This window comes from Ambystoma mexicanum, chromosome 9, assembly GCF_040938575.1.
Source record: "Ambystoma mexicanum isolate Mex_15411 chromosome 9, UKY_AmexF1_1, whole genome shotgun sequence".
Classification (NCBI taxonomy): Eukaryota; Metazoa; Chordata; class Amphibia; order Caudata; family Ambystomatidae; genus Ambystoma; species Ambystoma mexicanum.
The window spans coordinates 820,693,052-820,716,205 of NC_090931.1; the positions used below are offsets into that span (position 1 = coordinate 820,693,052).

Below are 23,154 nucleotides of genomic sequence, written 5' to 3' on the forward strand. Positions count from 1 at the left end.
AGTTTAATAGACAGTAGTTCTGCTGATGGCAGCTGCAGGCTGTTGGCAGCTCTGAGGTTAAGCAAACTCTTAAATATGAAGGCTAGTCCACCCCCCTTAGTTTGATTGGTGTCCCTGTTACACCTGATAATGGAATAGTTGTATGGGATGGCCAGGGTCAGAGAAGGGCCGGATGCTGCATGCAGCCAAGTTTCCGTGATTGCGAGAAAGTCAAGGTTTTCTGTGACTATGAAATCTGCAATATCTAGGGCGTGTGCAGGGATGGAGCATTCGTTAATGAGCGCGCCTTTGAGTTTAGGGGCAATGATGGCAATGTGAACAGGAGGAGGTGAGTCAATTTTAGGAGCCGAGTGCGCCATGGTTTTGTTATCGCTGGAGTTTGAGATATTGACAAGCGTGGGATTGTTCAGGTGGTAGGACCAGTGAAGACATCTGGAAGCTAATCTTTGGTTTCTAACTGATGAGGCACATGGTTGACTGGAATGGTTGGGTGAGGTCGATATGGCATGATGAGGCAATGGTGGACAATTGGCAACATTGTGTGCCTGTGGTAGAGAGGAACTCGCAACCGGATTGACTGTGCCTATGTCAGGCCTAGTGTCTGGCGGATGTAACCAGGTTGTTGATGGTTGTGGGATGGTGGTGAGGTAGGTGGCGCAGGTGCGAGCCGAGCCTGGAATTTCTAATGATAGTGGGACATGGTTGATTAGGGGTAGGTTTGGTGGCGAAATGTAGTAGCCAGAGGGCTGGCGCGTTTAAATAGGGATTAGGACCCATCATGATGAGAGTGAGAGGTAGTTCAGGAGATGATGTTATACTAATTGTGGAAGTGGGCGAGACGTAGAGCTGTGTGGTGAAGGTGAGAAGGGGTGACCATATTAGGATCTGAAAGGTGAACAATAAGTACATGATCAGATGTCGAGTGGACTGGGGTGCATGCTTTGTTGCATTAGCAGGCGAGGGTAAGTGGTGATGGTGAGTGTCAAAGGTGCAATGCATTTTACGGGCTAGGTCAAGGTGAAGTGAGGTAGGGGAGGAACCAAAGTTATCTTCCTAGACGGTGGGTCAGTACCAATTGGGCAGGAGAGCAATAAGAGGTAAGATAGGCTGGCAGGTAGGTACAAGTGCCAGCATAAAGAGGCGGCCAGTAGATGTGCAGTTAGTAGGCTATGCAATGTCCGAATCAGATGATTCGTAGGTCACAGTAGATATAGATCAGTTTGGTTGGGCGGGCACATGGGCAACAGGCCTAGAGTATTAACCGAACAGGAGTCCCGGAGACCAGGCAAAACAAGAGGCAATTCAGATAAGCTAAATGACTAGCATGGGCAATATGCAGCAGGCAGGGGGATGGCAAGCAACCAATAATGGCACAGTCAATACAGTTCAATATGGCTGGCAGGGCACAAATGCGGCAGACATAGAGTGGCAGGCGGCCAAAGTAGCGCAGTGACCATGCTATTCAGTAGGCAGTTCAGGTTAACTAGCATGGGCAGCACCGTCATAGCGTAAGCATGCTATATACAAAATACAAAATGAACTGGTTATCGGGGCACATAAACACAGATAGTGCTTGCAGTTGGCATAAGCTAGTAACAAATGTGAGGTATTGCGTTTCGAGTGGTGTGATCAAGCAAATGTCAGGGCGCCGGGACCAGTGAAGCTGCGCAGTGTGGTAATCTACAAAATGTCTGTCACCAGTGTGGCGAAAAGGTCAGATGAAATAGTGCCTGTGGTGTGCTGCAAGGCAGCGCTAGCACTGCATAGGAGACGGGCAGGGGACCGGGCAGACGGCTTTGCAGGTCTGGATCATAGTACAGGCAGTGCCAGTTGTATCTGCGTTAGTGTTTGAGGATGTAGGTGTCAGGCATCATGGCGTCGCCTAGCCGTAGCGTCCCGAAAGCCGGCTTCCGCCTACCGGTGTAGGGGATTGGCTGAAGATCAAGCAGGTTGCTTAGCAACCAATGGCAGCCTCGTTTTCGGGCCACACTGCGCCCGCCATTTTAGGGTCAGGCAGCATTAGGAAAGACAAAATGGAGGATCGGCACAAAGGTAGTATGCAGGTACGCCGGAGGGGCTATAGTGTGCAACAGGGCTCGGAGGGCAGGCCCAGTAGAGGTGAAGGAGGCTATTCAGCCATACGATTGCCTCACCAATGCAGTTGCTTTTGTGGGTGCTGCTTCAGGTAGGTCAGGCAGCACAAGTGCGGGATTCCAATGGATTCTTCTGGTATGCTCGTGAGGGGCAGGGGAGGGCTCCAGCCCTCTCACCCTTCCAGGTGAGCTGATGCAGCAGAGTGGGGAATGCAGAGGACAGACAGTTTCAAAGAAGGAAAAGGGGTGCACTCTGGATACTGACATGAGCGTAGTCAGTATGATAAATAACCACAACAGTTTAAGGTTTCTTGGCTTTAGCACAAAGGAAGCAATGAGTCTTAAAATGTCTCTGGTGGCCTTCTGGGAAGGGCTAGGAAGACAGAACCATAATGTACCTTGTGCTGTAGATGTTCTTGGTGCTTAACATGGGTTGACTCAGCTTCAGGGCGCTTTGCATGCTTCTGTGACAGAGTTCAAGATGGGATTCAGCTGCGAGTATCAGGTGGTAAAAGGTTCCGTTAGCAAAGCTGGCCAATGGCTGCAGGCTGGCCTACATGGAGGGCCGTGGTCAGGAATCTTTGTCTCAGTGCTGATCGGCAGTTCTGAAGCATTGGCTGAGATGTCTCGGATGTCTTAAAGCGATGGTGGCTTGACAAAGGTCAGCCTTGCCATCGGTTGCTGATAGAGGAACTTGAGTGGCTCGAAAATGTCCTTTAAGGTGGATGTCGGTAGATGATCGTTGAGGCACTTCTCCCAGCTTCTTCAATGGGCTTCTGTCCTTCTTTAAGGCAGATGGCCCACAGCTGTCGAGTGTGTTGCAGGCAGCTGCCTTGACTTGATTGTAGGTTCAGAGTCCTTTGGGCACTTCCTACTAAAGAAGATTGCTTCAGAGTTTAGCAGGGTACACTGTGTGCTGGCTCAGTACCAGTTTTGGAGCGGCTGGAGGGTCCTCTGAGTTCTGTTTCTCTCTCTTTTCCCTGGGAGAAGTTTAGGGGAGGGATATTGCTTTTCTCTTTGGCTATCCTGACCCCCCCTTCACTGGCGGTCGATGTAAGGCAGATTATACCTTCAGCCAGGGTTCAAGGTTGAGAACTTCTTTGTTACTTCAAGTGAAGTCTTCACATGATCTGCCAAAAGAGGGGCTCAGTCCTCTTTTAAAGCCAGGTGGGCAACAGTGATCGTTGTCCGCTAAGCCTACCTTAATGAAGCAATCCTTTGGTCGCTACCAACAATCTCTTGTATGCATGCGCTCATAACCAGAGTGTTTTGCCACAGAAAAGGTAAAGGGGTGAAAACGTGTGACACTAAGTCCTACCCATCCTCCTGGCTATTGTTCATCAATGAATCTCCCTGGTTAATGGATTTCTCTGTGGTTCCTGATTAAAGCCGCAGGTCTCCCTTGAAGCTGTGGCGTGACCAGACTCTCTGGCTCCAGCAAACCACATTCTCTTACCTTATGAATGGGGTCCCCTACTGGGGTGGCCTACGGTAAACACTAACCCCGACATGAAAGTTCACTGTCATTGATACTGAGAGCGGGAGTTGGCTTCAGGTTGACACAGTTACATATGAAACGTTGTTGGGTTTCCTGTCTCCTTTGTCAGCCTCTGCAGCTAGGCCTCATGTGGGCCGGTTTGAAGTACACTCTATTAGTATGTTATTTGCTGCCACCAGCTGCAAGGTCTAACCAAAGAGCAGGGCGGATCCATGGAGCCTTTGTTAGTTAATCAGGATGGCCATGGCAGGGGTAAGGTTAGCCCCCCCCCCTCTTTACTGAAGATGATGTGGTGCACTCCTGGCTGTCACATGCCAACTAAATTAGACAGGGCGGACTGTGCCTGTAGGCTGTGTCCACCCAGAGTATACGGATCTATTCGTTTGTCATGATGTGAGCATACAAAAAGTTGTGTGGATTAGCCCCACACATTTTCCTGACATTGGTCTACCATTATTCCATTTCACTAAAAATGTCCAAAAGCCCAGGCGAGCACACGCCCATCATGCAGATGGTTGGATTCCTCACAGGGGGAGAGAAAGTGGGAGGGGGGTGAGAGAGAAAAAGAGAGAGAGGGGAGGGAGAAAGAGAGAGAGAGCGAGAGGGAGAGATAGAGAGAGAGAGCGAAAGAGAGAGAGAGAGAGAGAGAGAAAGGGAGATCAGAGAGGAAGTTAAGGGGCAGGCATGGAAAGGCAAGCCAATAGTAGACCTTCTGACCACTCGGGAGGGACTTCATCCATGTGGAAACACATGACATACAAGCAACCATAGTTCGTACCCATTCAGTTTTTAATAGGTCAGTGTATGTGTCCAGGAGAGGTCAAAGCCGAACTCAGAAACCTAAAACATAAATCGACCCTGTTGGTCACTGGGGTAAAATTCCATCTGCACCTTTCAGGGTCTTTCACTTTTCCACCTAGCCGAAAGAAGTGCAGCAATCTGGGATTCTGCACAAGTAGCCTTGAATTAGGACTTGGTGGTTTCCATCTTCAGGCTTCACCAGAAAGGTGCAGCTGTGTCTTGCATCTAGTCCAAGCTAGGAGCACCTACAGTCACAATTGCCAGGAAAGCATCACCTTTAATGACATCAAAGAGCGTAAAATACCTTTGTTCTCAGTGCTGGGATCACCAATGTTGGGTGGTGATGACATTCGTTAGGCTAAACACTGGACTAGGCCTGCTTCAACACATGCAATTGCACGAACACTAAAGCTGCTGGTTGAGTGTGCTATCTGTTCACCAGTTCAGAAAGACACTCTTTTCTGGGACTCTGAAACCAAGGGGTTGTTGAACATGGTCATCGACTTGGTGCAGAGATCGGCAACATATGGCTTTCCAGGTGTTTTAAAATAGGATTCCGATGATCCCTCACCATTGACTATGCTCGCTAGGACTGAGGGGCGCTGTAGTACAAAACAACTGGAGAGCCAAAGGATGCAATACCCTGATTGAAAGATCCACGACGCTGCCCTTGGAGTCAGGAGATATGCCTTTTAGTAAAGGATTCTCAAGTTGATCCAAGCTGTGTGATCCTGGGCAAATTACTCCTTCTCCATGTGCCTCAGTTCTCTTACATGCCAGAAATGCAGTGTGGAAACCATTAGTAGGAAGGCCAGGGCTCCAGATAATGTGTTGGGGGGGATATTTTTCTCCCTGCTTGTTGAATTTGGGTCTAAATGATTATTGGGGCATAAAAAAGAATTCATACTCCCAATGGGCAATTTTCTTTAGGTGAGCAAAAATATATTTGAGCTCTAAAAGTGATATCTTTTTTAAATCCATACTTCAGTGCCCATAGCAATTCATGCAAATTAAAATGCATTTTTTCCTTTAAAATTCCCTTTTCAGATCAGGCAGTGAGTGATAATAGCAGAGCTCCTTACTGTGCAACTGCTCTGCTGGAGCCACTTTACAACTGTGTGGGTGGAATCAGGGGCTGGCTCCTATGTGTAAGGTGTTTGATATTTTTTGTTGGCGGTATCTTTAGTTCCTATTTTGGGGGTGTATTTGTTTGTTTTTAGGGAGCAAACATATCTTCTCTCACAGCGCTTATCTGTAGCGTTTGTTATGACCCATGTTAAAAAGTGGGCCCTTATGCCGACCTTCTGAGTCCCAGCGGCGGTGGGCCAGCAAGGAAGCACGGCATGCCACTGCCGCTGAGCAGGGCATGGCTGTTCCCTACCATCCCTGGCCCGCCCCGCGTTGGCCTGTGCCTACTTGCACCTTCCTAGTGAGGCTCTCTGGTTTCCTTCATGCAGTGCATTGCTAGCTCAGTGGGTTAATGCACCCACTGCACAGATCCACGTGAAAGCGGAGAGCCTTTTCACTCTTTCTTTCAAGGTAGACACATTTCGTACTACTCACTCAGATATCCATGTCATATATTTTAACAGCATCTAGAGACTCCATTGAATCACTCCTGAAGACTGCCCCTGGATGCTAGCGGTACACAGTATAAATCAACATAACATAAATTATTACAATAATTTGTCTTGGCCCTTCAAAACACGTGACTGGGTGCAGCCTTCAAATCCTAGTTGCTCCAAGCTGTGTTTTGGCTTGATTCTCAGGTGCATAATCTACGGATAAAAGTCCATTGTACAATAGTGGGTGCAACACTGCACAGCAGATTGCTTAATGGGAGCCTAAGGTTCAGGCCCGGGTGCTACCAGGCTTGCTTCCATACTGTAAACAGTAATCCACTCTGTGGCATGTTAAAAGACCTGTCTCTATGTACGTATTTTGCTTACTGCTGTGGCAATGCTGGCAAAAGATTGTGCTGTTTTACTTATTATTATTACTTGGGTATTTATTGAGCGCAGCCCGAGCTTATGGTTTACAATCATAGGGGGAAGAACACAGTGAGTGAAGCAGAGAAAACATTAGCGGGGAGCGAACAGGGAAGGGCGCTGGTGGCCAAGTGGCAAGACAGGATCTACAAGCAGCCGGGTGGGGGAGACAGTGGGGAGCAGATCACAGAGTCTCAGGTAGGGTGTGGGCGCAGGGTGTCTGGACCTAGACTAGGGATAACAAATTAAACAAAAAAGGTACTTCAATCAGCCAGAGATTATTAATATGCACACTATTCTGGTGTACATTTTTGTTTCTTTCGAACACAATCAAAGTCAAAGCAGGAAATCTCACTGGCCATCAATCATCCTGTAGTGGTTTGGTGATGGAGTTTAGTGAGGAATCCTTTCTGCCCACACGCCTTTCATTTATAAATATACGAGAGTTGGTGCCAGCATTTTATATTTAATGAGTAGAGTGTACATATCCTCCTTTAGAGAAGATCTTAAGGCAGAAATGTAATATTGTAATTTTGAATTATTGATGGCATGAATTTATGTTACTGGTGTTTATACAGACAGCTCACCACTGCCATTTGCATGGCTTCTGGGCGCTCTGGTGGATTTGAAAAAGAGGTGGATGGGTTAAGTTAGTGGGAGAATGAAAGAAAGTTTTGCGGTTACTGTGTGCGGTTCTACGTTATTTCGCCGCAGTATTTTTCATTGTGGGTTTTTTCATCGCTGTTTTTTTTCGAAAAACTTTTTTGTTTTTGTTTTTGGGGGGTTTATCCCCCACGCCCTCTTTTTTTCTTTTTTTTTGTATTCCCTTACACCCACAACCATATATTTAATTTTTTAACCCCCCCCCAAAAAAAAAAAACGATGAGTTTTTTTTTCGAAATAAAAACAGCGATGAAAAAACATGCGATGAAAAATACCGCGGTGAAATGCGTGTATACCCTGTGTGCATGTCTGTTTCTAGGTGTTTTGTGTCGAGGGCATAGGAGCAATTGCATCCATATATATTTACCAAACCTTCATTAACCTTTGACAAGTTTCCTTTCATAGAGTCGTGAAAGGCTCTGTATAACTGGCATACTTTTTCTGTGCGGACTCCATTTTGATTCAGTATGGCTGCCTGCATGCACTGAAGTCAGGATAAGGCAGACACTGTTACTTCTCACCTTTACCAAGAGACTGGGGTTTGGGAGCCAATATGTTGACCCATCCCTTTTTCCTGCAGCAAGTGCTTACCCGCTTCCTTGGAACTCAAAGAAAATAATCTGCCATGGAGGTGTGGTTGAGGAGAAGCAAGGGGAGGTTCTTGTGTAGCACACAAAGGGTTGTGTGCTATTTATTGAACAAAAAAAAGGCTTCTGTCTGGGCTTCTACTTTAAATACATGAATCATTAACAAATTGACTGTGGCAACAAGGAGTCTATGGGCCTGATTTCCAAACATGTTTAGCTTGGTCTAGTCCCATTGAACACCTCCCTGAAAATCAGGCCCAACGAGTTTGATATATACAAATACTGCCCAAAAGCAACAATGCTACTCAAAATATATCTACCCACAACGGATTTAGAAGAGATCCCAAACCAGAACTTCAATGCCTTCAGAATATATCTACCCACAACGGATTTAGAAGAGATCCCAAACCAGAACTTCAATGCCTTCCCAGTTGTGCTTTTTTAAGTAGCTCTCCTACACTTTCGATAGAACAGAAGGCTTTGATGACAGTAAAAAAGAAACTCCAGCTGCTTAATTCCTCAACAGGTTGCAGGTCTGGCATCTACACAGGGATGTTCAGCCAATAGAAAAATGCACCAACTTGGGCCAAGCACAAACACATCTTGAGTTAGAAGGCAACGAATGATCAGAGGAAACCATTGACATGTTGGGATGTGTGAAGATTGACTCCTGTGTCACCCATAAGGTGTAGATTTGAGAGACACCCCTTTGTTTTGCATAAATTAACTTTGGGTTTCACCCTAAATTACCAGGGCGATCCAGACATGGACCCCTTGTTCACTGTTCTTAGAGAGGCACAGCTTCACCTCACTGATGAGGCCCAACTAGGCTGAAACACGTGTCTGGGGTTGCTGTTGGTACTCTTGTTCAGAGGAGAATTGCATGGCATTTCGGTGCTGGACTTCCCGTGGGCAGGACACAGACTGATATGCGGGGAAATTTCTTCTCTGTGAAAGGGACAGTGAGCTAAAGACTTGGTAGAGTCTCTTCCAGGGGTTATTCACCCATGAACAGGCCATTGGCCTGTGTTTGTGCTGGTAGAGAGTTTCCCAGACCCCCCCTTTGTTCTACACAGGGATGTTCAGCCAATAGCAAAATGCATCAACTTGGGCCAAGCACAAACACATCTTGAGTTAGAAGGCAACGAATGATCAGAGGAAACCCTTGACATGTTGGGATGTGAGAAGATCGACCCCTGTGTCACCCATAAGGTGTAGATTCAGAATGGTTTCCAGGGGTCAACATCCTGTGGCAGGTGAAAGCAGTGGAGAGACAGGCACAGGCGACACCGACGTACCTGGGGCTGAGCACAGGAGGCGCGCTGATGCTGAGAGACGGAAGCTGGAGCTTGCAGGGCCGGCCTTCGTCTCCGGACATGTGCTTTCCCTTGCTGTCACTGCTGATGCCAATCAGATCCCCCAGGGTGCCCACCTTCTTGGTGGGTGTCTTGAAGGCCCGGGGACTAAGCGGCGACAGCATGGGGGAGCTGAAGGCCTTGGGAAGCTTCAGGGAGGTCTCAAGCAGGTTGATGCTCTTGGTGCTGGCAGACAGTGGGCAGCGCTCATCGTCCTCACACTCCTCATCTTCCAGGATAGATGGCAGCTTTGGGATCAGGCCCCCATTGCTCTCATGCTCCAGCTGCAAGGGGAACAGAGTTAATTGGTGAGATGCTGCATGCAAAGCTTTCAAATTTGGTTCAAGCATGTTTAGTGCAGAGATATTACATGAATTAGTCACAGCTTTACAGGTGTAATCACTTATTGCAGGATACTCCCACCTCCCGTCTCCTTGCCTCCATATTCATGGGGTGGCATCACAAGTGAGGGGATGGGGCCTAAGCATGATGTTGGGAAGCATTGGAAGATATAAACCAATTAAGAGTTTGTGTGACACCTGTGAACAGGAATAGCTCACCTGGCAACTCCTCTTCAATGACAATCATAAATGAACGGAAGGGCATTGGACCTAGGGTTGATCCATGTTGCGCCTCACTTGTTCCCGTCTTCACCCCAGACTACATTCACAGAAATACTTCAGTGCCTAACTTAGTGTATTGGCCAGGGTCACATCTCAAGGCTGTTCCACCACTTAACAGTTTCATGCTTGGAACAGTATTGAAGACCTAATCCATCATTAGTTTTGGCTATTAGGTGTCGCTTGCCACACCTATAAGCCAAAACTATTTCACTGGAGTACAGGTAGGGATGAATGACATATAGGAGGGACACAGAGCCTGTAGGTGTTGTTTGGTTATGTGGCCACCCATTGACGACTGCCCATGGCAATGCTAATCCCTATGGCAATTCCCACCCATTCCTCTGCCCGACCAAAACCCCTCCTCATGGGAACTCTTTCATCTTGCTTTAATCAAGCCTTACCATTAGGCTTTGCATCAATGCGCCAGCCAGTGTTTGTTCAAAGCAGTCTTCTGAGAGTTAATGACTTAATCGGAATTGTAAACACACTAAACGTGTCATAAAAAAGTATCACCAGGCCTGCCATCCGCCACTCGATTTATAAGCACTCTGCGTGCCCTTCACTGAAGTCCTGTTAACAAGAAGCATTGGCAAAGCCAACATTTTTGTCTTGTGCATACGTTTTAAGCGTTTGCCTGGAACTGCTATTACATGCCCAGGTAGTTGTACCATTTTACACCTACTACTAAAAATGGGTAGTTATTACCACTACGGCTGTGCCTGGCAAGTGCCTTCCTTCCCTACACAAAAGCAAAAACTGTTGCCATTGCCAATGCTTGTTTTATTCTGCAGTCACTGAGTAAGAATGGCAACAACTTCTTCAGGGACAAAATGGTACAACAGACAGAGGTGCCAGAAACTGTGCCTATTTGCACCTCTTCCCGTCCTGAGGTTACAGTTGCAGTTATGATAGCACATACGCCATATTCAATATTGTATACTGTGCCTCACCATGGGAACCACAGAAGTGGATCACACAGTGTCGATGTGTATCCTGGACACATTAGTGTCTGCAAAACTATTGTTCGACCTCTGTCTGCATATATTTTGGAGTGCAATGCAAAATGAGCTACCCGCTGGACGGACTGGGTGTGACAAGTACTGGAAGGCTAGATTTGAGGTTTGCCCAACTACTGAGCACAATTATCAGGTTTAGGGTGATTTAATCGAATACGTGTGGTCGAAGGAGAATTAATTGAATTTATTTTTTGACAGGTTGATTTTGCTGCATGTCTATGCGGGTGGAGACCCCCATATCGCCCCCCCCCCAACCCACCTACAATAATGTTTTCCCTAAACCCAGCCCCCACACATATATGTGTCAAAATTAATCAAAAAACAGTGACAAATTCTCCTTCGGCCAAATATGCTGTGCAGTAATCTCCCGATCCCCAATGATGAAACCAGGACTTTTCTGACATGTGAGGTCATTTATGTGACATTACAGACATCACATTTTCTACTATACAATATGAATAGACCATGTGTGCTATTGTAAGTGCAACTTTTGTCACAACTACTGATGTAGCTATTAGCTGCAGCACCAAAGCATGCTTCCACATCCGCCTCTTTCTCTTCCCCTCCTGCACGTCTGGCTGACTCACACCATGATACTGCCTCTCCAAGCTCCTCTCTGCTATCTCTGACACTCTTCATGCACTTGCCCCTGTCATGAGGATCCGCCTGAAGCCTAAAGCCAAGTGCAACTGGTTCGACTCAGACTTCATCACCCTTAAACGCAAGCGTAGGGTTACTGAGAGAAAACGGTTGGCATCTTGTACATCCTCTGACATACTGGCCTGCCGCCTACTCCAAAGGCAATACCGACTCTCTGTCCTCACTAAGAAGAGAGCTCACATACAAGCCTGTGTCTCTGCAGCATCTAACCACTCGGCTGAACTCTTTAAAATCTGCAAGGAGCTGGGCAATCGTGCCACAGTCTCTACCTTTCCCGTTCCGTCCCAGGCCATCTGTACAGCCCTGGCTTCTCACTTCATCTCTAAAACTCAGGGCATCCTGTCTACCCTCTCAGCCTCTCCTGTTTCTCCCTCCAACCTCCCCTCTTCCTCCGCCACCCTTATGGCCACCCCCATTCCCTTCTCTGCTTTTCCTCTTTTCTCCCCTGAGGAAGTTTCTAGACAAGTCTGATCTATGAAAACCTCATCAAAAAGGTATGCAGTAATATAATTGTGGCAAAAATGTCGCCTTTACAAAAAAATCCAGTAAAAAATGCTGTGGTTTGACCTAGTAAAGGTGTACCCCATTATACCATTTAAGGGGAGCAGGGGTTGTGGGGGTGCCCCCTGCTACCCTTAAATGGTATAATGGATTTGGGGGTTGCAGGGGTGTTCCCTGCATCCTTTACATGGATGGCGGCGGCAAAACCACAGCCTTTTTGCCGCGATTTTTTGTGTAAACTGCCATTTTTGCTGCAATTTTAACACATGGAACCATCAAAACAGGCTCTTCCCTGTTCTTCCAAAACCATCAAGGACCACATTGACAACCTGGCTCCTGCCTTGGCCGACTTCTCAAACCACTCTTTCGCCTCGGGAACCTTCCCCTACCCCTGACGCACTCTCTTGTGCACCCTCTTCTCAAGAAACCCTCAGCCGACCCCTCCCTTCCAGCTAATTATCGCCCGATCTCTATCACTCCTTTCCAGGGCAAACTCATGGAAAAGCTCCCCATCTCCCAGCTTAATCTACATACTGAATCTGTTGGTTGTCTCCATGACCATCAGTCTGGCTTCAGAGCTACCAGAAGTATGGATACTACTCTCCTGAACATCTGTGAAGACCTGCTGTCTAACCTTGATTCTAATCTCCCCACTGTCCTCATTCTTCTTGATCTCTCCTCTGCCTTTGACACAGTCAACCATGCCATCCTTCAAACCAGCTCCATGATAACCTGGGTATCACTGATCATGCTCTGGCCTGGTTGACCTCTTTCCTTGCTGACTGTCCCACACAGGTCCAACTTGGGTCCTTCCTCTCCTCTATACCTCTCTCCACCTGCGGTTTTCCCCAGGGGTCAAAACTCTCTCCCTGGTTGTTCAACCAATACCTGGCACCTCTCGTCCACTGCATCGCTGCACTCGGATCCAACTTCCAATGCTATGCAGATGACACCCAGCTTGTTTTTAGGCTCCCCTATGCAGCCCCCTCTCCTTCTCTCATTCTTGACTGACTGCAATCCAAGAATGGTGCACTGCCAATGATCTCTGCCTGAATGCCAGTAAGACAGAAATCCTCCTCATCGGCACATCTACAACTCTCTTTCCCTGCACTCTCTGGCCTGCCTCCGTTGGCCCTCTTCCTGCTCCCACCTGCAAGGTCAAGAACCTCAGGGCTATCTTTGACGCCACTCTCTCCTTCTCTCCTCATATCTCTAAGAAGTCAAACTACCAACTTCACCTCCTCAGAGGTATTATTCCCTTCCTCTCCTTCCCCCAGAAGCTCACTGTCTCTAGAGCTCTGGTCCTCTCTAGGCTTGACAACTGTAACAACCTCTTTTTAAATCTGCCTGCCTCCACTGTCTGTCCTCTCCAACTCATCCAGACCAGGGCTGCAAGACGTGTCCTTGGCCTCAAGCCCAGGGACTCTATCTCTCCAGCACTGAAATCTCTCCATTGGCTCACAGTGGCTGCAAGGATCAAATTCAAGACCCTTTGCATTGTCCACAAGGTGGTCTGGGACCAAAATAACTCTTTCTCTTCTGAAGTATCTCCCTACACAAGCGTTTTGCTCTTCCACCTCCAACTCCTTGAGGGTCAATCGCTTTTCCAAGCAAAGAGCTGGAGCCAGATCTCTCTCTTTGGCTGGTGCCTCCCTCTGGAACAGCCTCCCTGCCTCTCTGAAACTTAAGCAGAACCATCTCAGGTTCCGGAAGCTGCTCAAGACCTTCCCTTTTGCTTCTGCCTTCTCTCTTCCTCTTCCCTGTTGATTTCCTGTATGTCACTGCACTGGTTACCTGGCTACCCTGAGAACCTCAGGCCCAGGTCCCTGCCCCCCAGTTGCACACCTGCACTGCCGCATGGCAACACTGTACTTTGGGCCTGTATCGGTTACCCTATAGTCCTCTCACTTGCACTTTACAATTACCTGCTTCCTGCACTTAACCCCTGCACTGCCACTTGCTGGCCACACTTGCTTTTTATTTGTATTGCTTTGTTTGTGTTTTGTCGATCATATGTCCTGCACTTCTCCCCCTGCCCTTCCCCTGGCACTTCTCCCCTTTTCCCCTCCCCTGCACAAGCGCAATCTCAGTGTCACTGGGCCTAGTAAGATTGTTGTCTTATTCCCACTTGTTCCCTTCCTATGCCTCGTCGCGCCTTGAAACACTTGTGTAGAGGCGTGCTATTAATAAAATATCATATATCACATAGTCCATAAGGCATTGTGGACCATCACACATGATGCACTTATAACCACCATCATAGAGCACTCTCCAACCCAGCACTCTTCCAACTAAACATTCAGAATATGGCTGCTTAAATGGGCTCCATATCCCCAATACACATTCACATCTGGTACACGCAAACACAGGTGATGTAGTAAATTGGTATTCAGGGACACGATCAGTGGAAGATCGTGGACTATCACACATGGCACTTGCAAAGTAGGTCATACCTCACCCCAGCAGCCTAACAACTACACATCTAGACAATATCACCATGACAAAAATACACCTCTGATACATAAACCTGTGCACAGTGGTCTTGACACATTTCAGCTGATAGTGCATAACACTGACACCTTACATCATGTGACACAATTCCTCCCAGTATGCTTACAACGATGCATCCAGACCACCAGTCCACCCGATTATTTGATGGTACAGTGACGCAAAACCAGGCCGACAAAGCATCCCAAGGTTAAACAAATGGCAGTTGCGCGGCATACATTTCCAGTCACACACCATGCCATAAAATAACTTTTTGGCTAAGTCTACCTTGGCTGCTTAATTCGGGCAAACGTGCAATTTCTGGGAAACACAGCAGAAGTGACTGTGGCACTGCACTAACTCCAATTCTTGGTCCCTCAACACGATCTTTCTTGAGCTCTGTCCTTAAGTCACATACCAAAGCTATGGTTGTGCCCGAGACTGAAACCAGCAGGGATAGCTTGGCACTTTGTGGGGCTCAGTAGTGAAGCTTGCACCAGACGGTGCAGTACTGGTAGTGTGTGGCCGCATTCAGCCTAGAAGTGCCATGTGCATGGCAGCGTCCAGCAGTGATCCTGTGTGGCCCAGTGATGGAGTGGGCGGGTGGGCGGAAGTAAAGCTATTATGGTATGGAACAGCATAGGGATCTGTGGTGCATGTGCAGCCACAAGTGTCACTAAGTTATTACAAATACCTACTCCTACAGTGTGGCACTAGCGGTGGTAGTGGAGTGATGAGCTACCTAGTCAACGAGTCGGCAGATGTTCATAGAGCCAGCGAGTTGGCATTTTTGCCACTTACATCAAGGCCCTTGTCAACCTTGCTATGCCACCAGTTCTGTTGCAGGACTAGAGGTTGAAACAATACATTCCATCCACACTAGCAATCTACAATGGCACCTTTGACTTCTGGGCCAATTTTAAGTCACTTTAGGACATTCAAAAAGCAGTTGTTGCCAGAAGAATGCCTTGGTTAACTATATTTCCATCTGATATACCAGGGGTCCCCAAACTTTTGTGCACGATGAGCAAAATTTGCATATCAAATGAAATGGTGAGCAACATCAATTGTTGGACTGAACATATTGGCGCTCATTTTTTGGACAAATGATTGCAACACATTAGAAATGTAATAAACTTAGAAAAGTTTAATTTGTAGTACTTCATAGTTTCTGGACCACGTGCAATTCTAGTAAAGGACATTTGCAAAGCCTTTAATGTTAAGTGGTTGTTTACAGGAAATGTTGAGGAAATTGAGTGGTCAGTAGTACAGTTTTAGACAAATAGGACCAGTCAAGTTGTTCAAAAATACAGTAGGACTAAATAAACATTATCAGAGGTTTCAGGTTCTCGAGCAAAATATTTTAAAGACATTTTGTGCAAATTTTTGAACTGTACAATTGGTCACAATTGGAACACTGATCTTCAGGTGTACTTTGGGGTTCTGCTAGGGGATTTTCTGGGATCTTTAGTGGCAAATGGTGCACTCCTAAGCATACAAGATCAGCAATACTGTCCCACAGTCACTGATTACTGTATTGTGGAATGCCTCTTCTTCAGGAATGTTATGAAATGATGTATTTCTGTTTGAACAAAGAGTTAACACTATTTGCTTGAGTTAATTTTCCAATGGTCAGGGTAGGCACCACGAAGAAGATGTCTGACAGCCAGAGGGGCTGATTGGCGATGCCTAAGCTTGACAAGAAGGCACTGGAAAGAATTACTAAATCAAAAGAAAATACGATATTGTCCTAAAACTGTTAAACAGTTCAAAGGCCACAAAGGAAAGTATCAGTTTGAGTCATTGGTTGAAACCTTCTGGAACAGAGCTATTGGCAAACAGCATCCTGAAGTTCAGGAGGTCCAGGTTATAGAAAGGGATGCCCCACCCATGGTTTCATGCAGAATGTAGAATCTTGAAAAGACAATTCAACCACGATTTGAGGAGTGGTGTGTACATGGCGGGTCAGATTTATAGTTTTCAAAATGGCATATACAAATTGCCAAAATACCCCAAAAAATGTGTTGAGAAACAATGGGAGCTTTTTCAAAAGACACCAAATTGTTTTATGTTTAATTCAGTTGTCGAGACAGGCATTATGCCATTTCCTTGGACAAGTAGTCCTTGGACCACCAGACCCCCATGGTTATATGCAATTTCCACACTGGACATTGCTAGTAAGATATTCTGCAAATGTTTGGTGCTAAGACTGGAGGAGTGGCTCAAAGTAATAAAATATTGAAGGCCTCTGAAATGGGTTTCGGGAGAGGGCTTAGTGTAGTGGACCACTGCTTCACTCTGACACCATGATGGAGAAATCTGGTACCGTTAAGGGAGGGAGATTATTTTTGTCTTTTTTCAGATTTAGAGAAATCATTTGATTGATAGAAACATAGAGTAGCGTAATTTAGATTTGATTGGGGTCCCTAATGTTTTATTAAATCTTATCCAGCTGTGATATGCAGACATCTCAGCATCTGTACTATATAAAAGAAAGGGGAATTATTCATTGTTTTTTCCAAACAATATAGGTGAAAAGCAAGGATGTCAGTCATCCCCAATTTATTCCTTTCAGATGTTGATTCTTTTACTTCTTTAGGAAAGTTAATCCACTCTCTCTGAAGGGTACATTTTACAGCATGCCTCTTTATGCAGACGACGCAGCTATTTTGGACTTAATGCTGGCAGGTCTCCAACAGGACCTGCTAAACACAAATGACTCTTTTGGGATCTATAGTTTGAAATTAAATATCATAAAAACAAAGATGATGCTGCTCGGAAAAAAGGCTGAAACCTTGTAGATGGTTTTTAAATGAATGTAGAGATGAGGGGGCAGTCTCATTTTTATTTGAGCCTACTCTTCTCAAAGAGCGGTGCTTGGGTCAACCATTTTCAGAAGACAGCTGAAAAGGCATCATTAAGGATTAAAGGGCTTTCTAAATTTGCATTTCAAGTTTACGGCATTGTGATGGGACAAGTGCCTGGAGGTATATAAGGCAACGGTCTGTTTCATGATTTTTATGGCAGTGAAATCTAGGGTCGTTCAAACCCTCATGTCTTGGAGGGGTTGCAAAATAAAGTCTGGCGCCAAATAGCAGGTCTCCCTTCAGATACACCTGGTAGAGCCGCATGAGGTGAATTGGGGATGTTCGCTTAGAAGGTGTTGGGCCAGTGAAGATGTTTTACTTGTTTTTTTTAAAACACATCTGGGCTTTTCTGCTAATCATAAAATTAATTTCAGTGCAAATGCGATTCCAGCCTCTCCTGATAGAGATAAATACTTGTGGTACAGGGGGTTATAAGGCACTGTCCATTTGGATAGGGGTGGGATATCACTACATTTGGCACATTAAGTCAACTCAAAATAGCTCTTAAAGCAAGAGCTTGTCCAATGGGGAACGATGCAGATGCCCAAAATATACATAGGCTGCCCTCTTTAGCTTAATATTCAAACTTACGTACATATATAAGATGGCAAGTAGACATATGCAAATAAGATCCCCACAATGCAGATACTGATGCAAATGGCACGTTTACACTTACCCACCCCCTCAATAAAGTATGGTGTGCAGGAGGAAGCACAAAGTGTGCCTGAAAAGTAGGAGTCGATGGACATTTGGTTAATCTCCTGTTAATTTGTCATTTCTCTGTTTTGCGTAAGCATGGGCATTCATGACAACTATGTTTTATATAATTAATTGTAATGATCAGGGTTTTATATATAGCTTGTTAGAATATGTTTAAAATGCTTTTTTATTTCGTGCTTGTTCTATGAGAAGTTTATGATATATGATGCATATTTTTAAATGTTGCTAACTTAATGGAGAAATACGATTAAATACATATTGATTGAGTAATACTGGTCATAACATGGTAGGCTTTAAAGATCACTTCACTGGGGCTCTGGAGGTTACCTCCTAAGAATAATTTTGGCCTTTAATGGTAAATAGTGGATTGTTAAACTCCTGGGGCCTGTTATACTGGTGAAGAAGTGGTTAGGAATACAAATAATACTTTTCTGAAGGATTTAGAGCCTCTTTTCTCTGCCCAAAGGGATTTTATACAAGACTTAGCGGTAAACATTGGTCAAAACTTTCAGTATTTGATGAACACTTCATAGAGGGGTGTGGTGGTGTAAACTAAGTTTTATGATTTAATTGGCGTGTTGATATAGGGCAAATTAATTATGAAAAACGTGGCATGCATGTCCCTCATCTGCCCATTAGCCACATGCCAGATGGGCAGAGTATCAAACAATGAAGTGTTTTTCACCAGGACACTATGTAATAATACATTTAGGTGACAGTACAATCATTCCGATACACGTAATGCATGGTGGCATCAAACACAAACCTCACTTGTACAAAAAGCAGTTCATGCACAAGATTTAATAAAGAAAGGTTGGATATGCATGCCACTTATTTGCCCATTATGCTCCCACTAGCTGTACAAAGGAGCAGAATATGACAATTTTCTACAGGACACAAACATGGTTCAATTATTTTACTCATTTATTTGTCAGATGAGCAAAGTATCTGAAAGGACATGGTTTTAACAATGACACTGCTATAATAAGTAAGGACGTTTACTGAGAAATATTTTGCCTGGTGGCAACAAACACAAATCCTGCATGTATAAAAATATGCCAGCTGGAACCACAACAGGCTTATTGGCCAACATGTTTGCACAGTCCACGACTTTGTACTGTCTATATTTGCTACTGACGTCTCATCGCTTCAGCACCTCCTTCTAGGTCTCCACACCTAGGTCTCCACACGATGGACCAGAGCAACAATTTATGGTGCCGCGAGCAACATGTTGCTCCCAAGCTACATGTTGGGGTCACTGTGATATACTATGAGGCTTGTGTTCTAGTATGCTTCTTCCCATTGCCACATTCAACTCCTCTTCCCCCCACTCAGCTTTTTGTTAATGCTCCAGGTATATGGAAGGCTCGTCCAAGTGGCAACCTGCTAACTTTCCAAACAATGTTTACAACTCAGTTTGTTGCCCAAACAGATTTTATGATTTATGCATTGTTCTCTTCTGCAACATTGGTTTATTTTACACTTCTGTGCAGCACTTTGTGCCACGTGGAGGCCACTTCAGTGTACCAAATGTGCCAATAGGAATACAAGAGGATGTGATGGAGTGGGAGGGAGATGTGAGTTCAATATAGTGACATGTCTGTTCAATATGGTGACATGCTCAAATTCCATGTGACATGGAACATGTGAGACATGGGCACTCTTCTAAACATCATAGTGTCAGGTTCAAGATGAAGATACATCGGTAGTGCCCTTGAGGAAGTAACCTTCATCATGGAGACATCTAAGGATTGCCAGTACTGGATAGCAGGGGCGGTAAGGGGAGGGTGGCGGGAGCAGCTGATTAACAGGGGAGTCTGCTGCAGAGCGTTTACAGTGGTAGCAGACCTGATGTGAGTGCGAGAACCGCAGAGGTGGAAGTGCGATCCTTGTCTCCCCCCACGGCTGAGACTGGAGGAGCTGGACTGCAGTAGCATGACACAGCTGATGTTTGCCGTGAGGCAGAGCACCGAACAGTCTTTCACAGAGCACCAGACCCTGTAACAGTGAGTTTGCATGCAGGGGCCCAAACAGAGACAGGGCCTGCGACCCAAGGGGGCCTGGAGCAGAGAGAGGCCTCTTCTTTATCTCAGGAGTGAGGCTTAGTAGGGGCTAGTGCACCCTTGAGTTGCTTCTATAATATACCTGAATGATGTAAATTGACAAGATCACAGATTTCAAATGATCTACTCCAGCACAAGACAGCCAGTCCATTGGCCTGTGGCGGCCCACTACATCAGCCCTGCCTCGCATGTCTTCAGAGGAGTGAGCCGCGGCCTGATTGGTCTCCTCCATCACCTGGCTAAGTATCTAGTCTCTTACCTTTCATAGCCTCCATGCCGAGCTCACCCTCTGCCTGCCGCAGGACTCTCCCAACTGGTCTGGATCTTCCTCTCGTGCACCTGATCTGTCTGCGTCTGTCTTGCTGCTAGGTCGCCTGGCTACTGCAAGGCACTTTCCTCATTTTCGAGAGAAGTGCTCATCCTAACTGAGTCACCTTCCTTCCTCCTCTGTTGCTGGAGCAGCAAAATACGCCTTTCGCCAACCTGTGTGATGTCATGCATCTGTTTCATCTGCACCTGTCTTGCTGCTAAGCCGTCTGGTGAGTTCATTGTGTATTGTGCAGTTTCCCCTCCTTTCTCGCTCCCCATTCCATCTCTCTGCCCTCGCCCTCCATGGTGCTCTCCATCTCCCCCATTTACTCCATGTCCTATCCATCCCTATTTTGAAGCCTGGAAGGAAAACATTTAGAAAATACCTTCTGGTCTCCAACCCAGGAACCTATCGCTGACACCTACGTCATTGGTTCTTCCAGGCAGACTGTCACTGACATCCTCTTTGTTGCTCTCTCTCCGGACCTATGAACTCCCAATATGGCATCAGTCCTCTCCCCTTTCTCTTTGTCGCCCATTAATGGTGGAACCAGATGAGAACTACTCTTGGCACACGTCCCATTCTCTAGGTGCATCATTACTGTCTACCAGAATGGCACTGATATTGCCCCAGGACTCTCAGGCCAACCTCCTCCTTGATATAAGTCTTTTCGTCTCTCATCAACTTTCTCCCTTCTCCTGACACTCCTCCTTCTGCCACCGCCTTGGTCCCTTCACAACCACCGATGGGTGTACCACATCCCTGTACCCCTCCTCAGAAGACCTTCAAAGGTGTCAACCAGCTTCACTTAGCTACCCTCAACTCTCGCTCTGCTGTTAAACACTACTCTGTTATCTGTATCCTTCTTGAAGACTCTGGCCTCAACGTTCTCGCTCTCACTGAGATGTGGTTCACTGCCATCTCTGTCACTTCTTTTGACACACTCCTCCATGAGGGCTTCAAGATCCTCTATAAGCCCAGGCCTAACCGTTCTGGAGGCAGAGTGGCCTTAATCTTCTCAGAATGGGTCCCTATTACCATCATTCCCACTCAGACTTACTCTTCCTTCGAATGCCTTGTCTGCAGGCTTGGTGTCTCTCCAACCCTCTTGTTGACTCTTCCCATCATCTACAGGACCCCTGGTCTGGTCTTCCTCTTCCTCTCAGAGTGGTCTAACCTCAGCTCTTCTCTTCTTTCCCCCCACCTGTAAGCTTCTCCCCATTTGAAGACTTCAATATTCACATTGACTCTCCTGATTTGGCCACTGGACTCTTCCGTAGACTCTGTGACTTTCTTTCCCTCACCATTCTTCCTTTCGGTCCAACACACTCAGCTGGACAGACCTTGGATGCTCTCATCTCAGCAGACATCCCCATCTCAAACCCTCTCACTACACCTCTCTCTTAGTCTGACCATGCTCTCCTATCCTCTCACATGGATCTGTTGGGTCCCCCAGCTAAGCCTCTACCTGCACTGCCAGTCTCCTTCTCCATCATTCGACCGATGAAGCAAGAGTCAGTTACTGCTTTTGCCACTACTTTCATTCCCCCTCGCACTCCTACTATGGACTCCTACACTTACTCTGCCCTTGCTAATCTTCATCTCTCCATCACCAACACCCTGGACATCCTTGCCCCTGTCATTAAGATCTGCATGAAGCCTGCCTCCAAGCGCAACATGACTCAGACCTGGCCTCTTTGAAATGCAAGTGCAGAGTTGCTGAGCGGAAGTGGTGGGCTTCAGACACTTCCTCTGATAGACTGGCCTTCCGCATGCTACAAAGGCAATACAGACTCTCCATCTGCTTGAAGAAAAGGGCCCATATCCAAGACTGCATCTCTCTGCCACTAAGAACACAGGCAAACTGTTTAAAATCTGCAAGGAACTCACCAATCCTACTGCAGTCTTCACTTCTCCCCAGCCATCCCTGACCCTCTGCACTTCACCTGCCTTCCACCTTTTAACCAAAACTCAGGACATCCTGTCCTCACTCTCCCCTACTTCCCTCCCTCCTCACTTCCCAGCTCTCAGGTCTCCCTTGGCCCGCCTCTCCCATCCTACTCTCCTCTTTCCCACCCATAGCACCAGATGAGGTTTCTACACAAGTCCTTGCTATGAAAGTCTCCTTCAAAAAGGTGCTCACCTGCTCCTCCAGAACTATCACAGACAACCTTGCCTCCCTTGCGTCATCCTTGGCAGATTTGTGTAATCACTCCTTTGCCACTGGCTCCTTACCGCTACCCCTCAAGAACTCCCTTGTGCATCCTCTCCTCAAAAAGCCCTCTTCCAAGCCCTCCTGTCCGGCTACCTACTGCCCTATCTCCATTACCCCATTCCTGGGCAACCTCCTCGAGAAGCCCATCGTGTCCCAACTGACCCAACACACTGAATCTGTTGGCTGTCTCCACGACTACCAGTCTGGTGACAGAGCAGCCAGAGGCACGGAAACTGCTCACCTGAACACCCATGATAACTTGTCCTCAAATCTCGATTCCAACTCTGTATCCGTTCTTAGGATTCTGGATCTTTCCTCTTCCTCAACACAGTCAATCTCACCATCCTGATAAATTGGCTCTCTGACACCCTTGGAAACACTTGTGTACAGACACGTTATAAATGACATATCATATCACTGTTCTGGCACTGGACTGGTTGCCTTTATTCCTCTCTGATCAACCTTACCAGGTTCAATTGGGCCCTTTCTTCTTCCCTATCACTCTCTCCACCTGTGGTGTCCCTCAAGGCTCTATCCTCTGCCCATGGCTCTTCAACATCTACCTTGCCCCTCTGGCCCACCTGATGTCCTCCTTCTCTCCTCACTTCCAGTTGTATGCAGACATGCAGCTCTCTGTCAAGCTTCCCTCCACTGCCTCCTTTTCCTCCCCTCCCATCCCTGACTGCCTGACTGCTATTCAGGCATGC

At 46.6% G+C, this 23,154-nt stretch overlaps 1 protein-coding gene across 2 annotated transcripts in view; it reads right to left on the reverse strand.

Moving 5' to 3' along the window:
- The window catches only part of LOC138488656 (potassium voltage-gated channel subfamily H member 8-like), a 1,777,142-nt gene that overhangs the window by 240,083 nt on the left and 1,513,905 nt on the right, over nt 1-23,154 (reverse strand). For both annotated transcript variants that reach the window (XM_069615829.1, XM_069615828.1), the window contains one exon: nt 8,929-9,269. In XM_069615829.1, the coding sequence (XP_069471930.1) occupies nt 8,929-9,269 (341 nt within the window). The remainder of the gene's footprint in view (nt 1-8,928; nt 9,270-23,154) is intronic.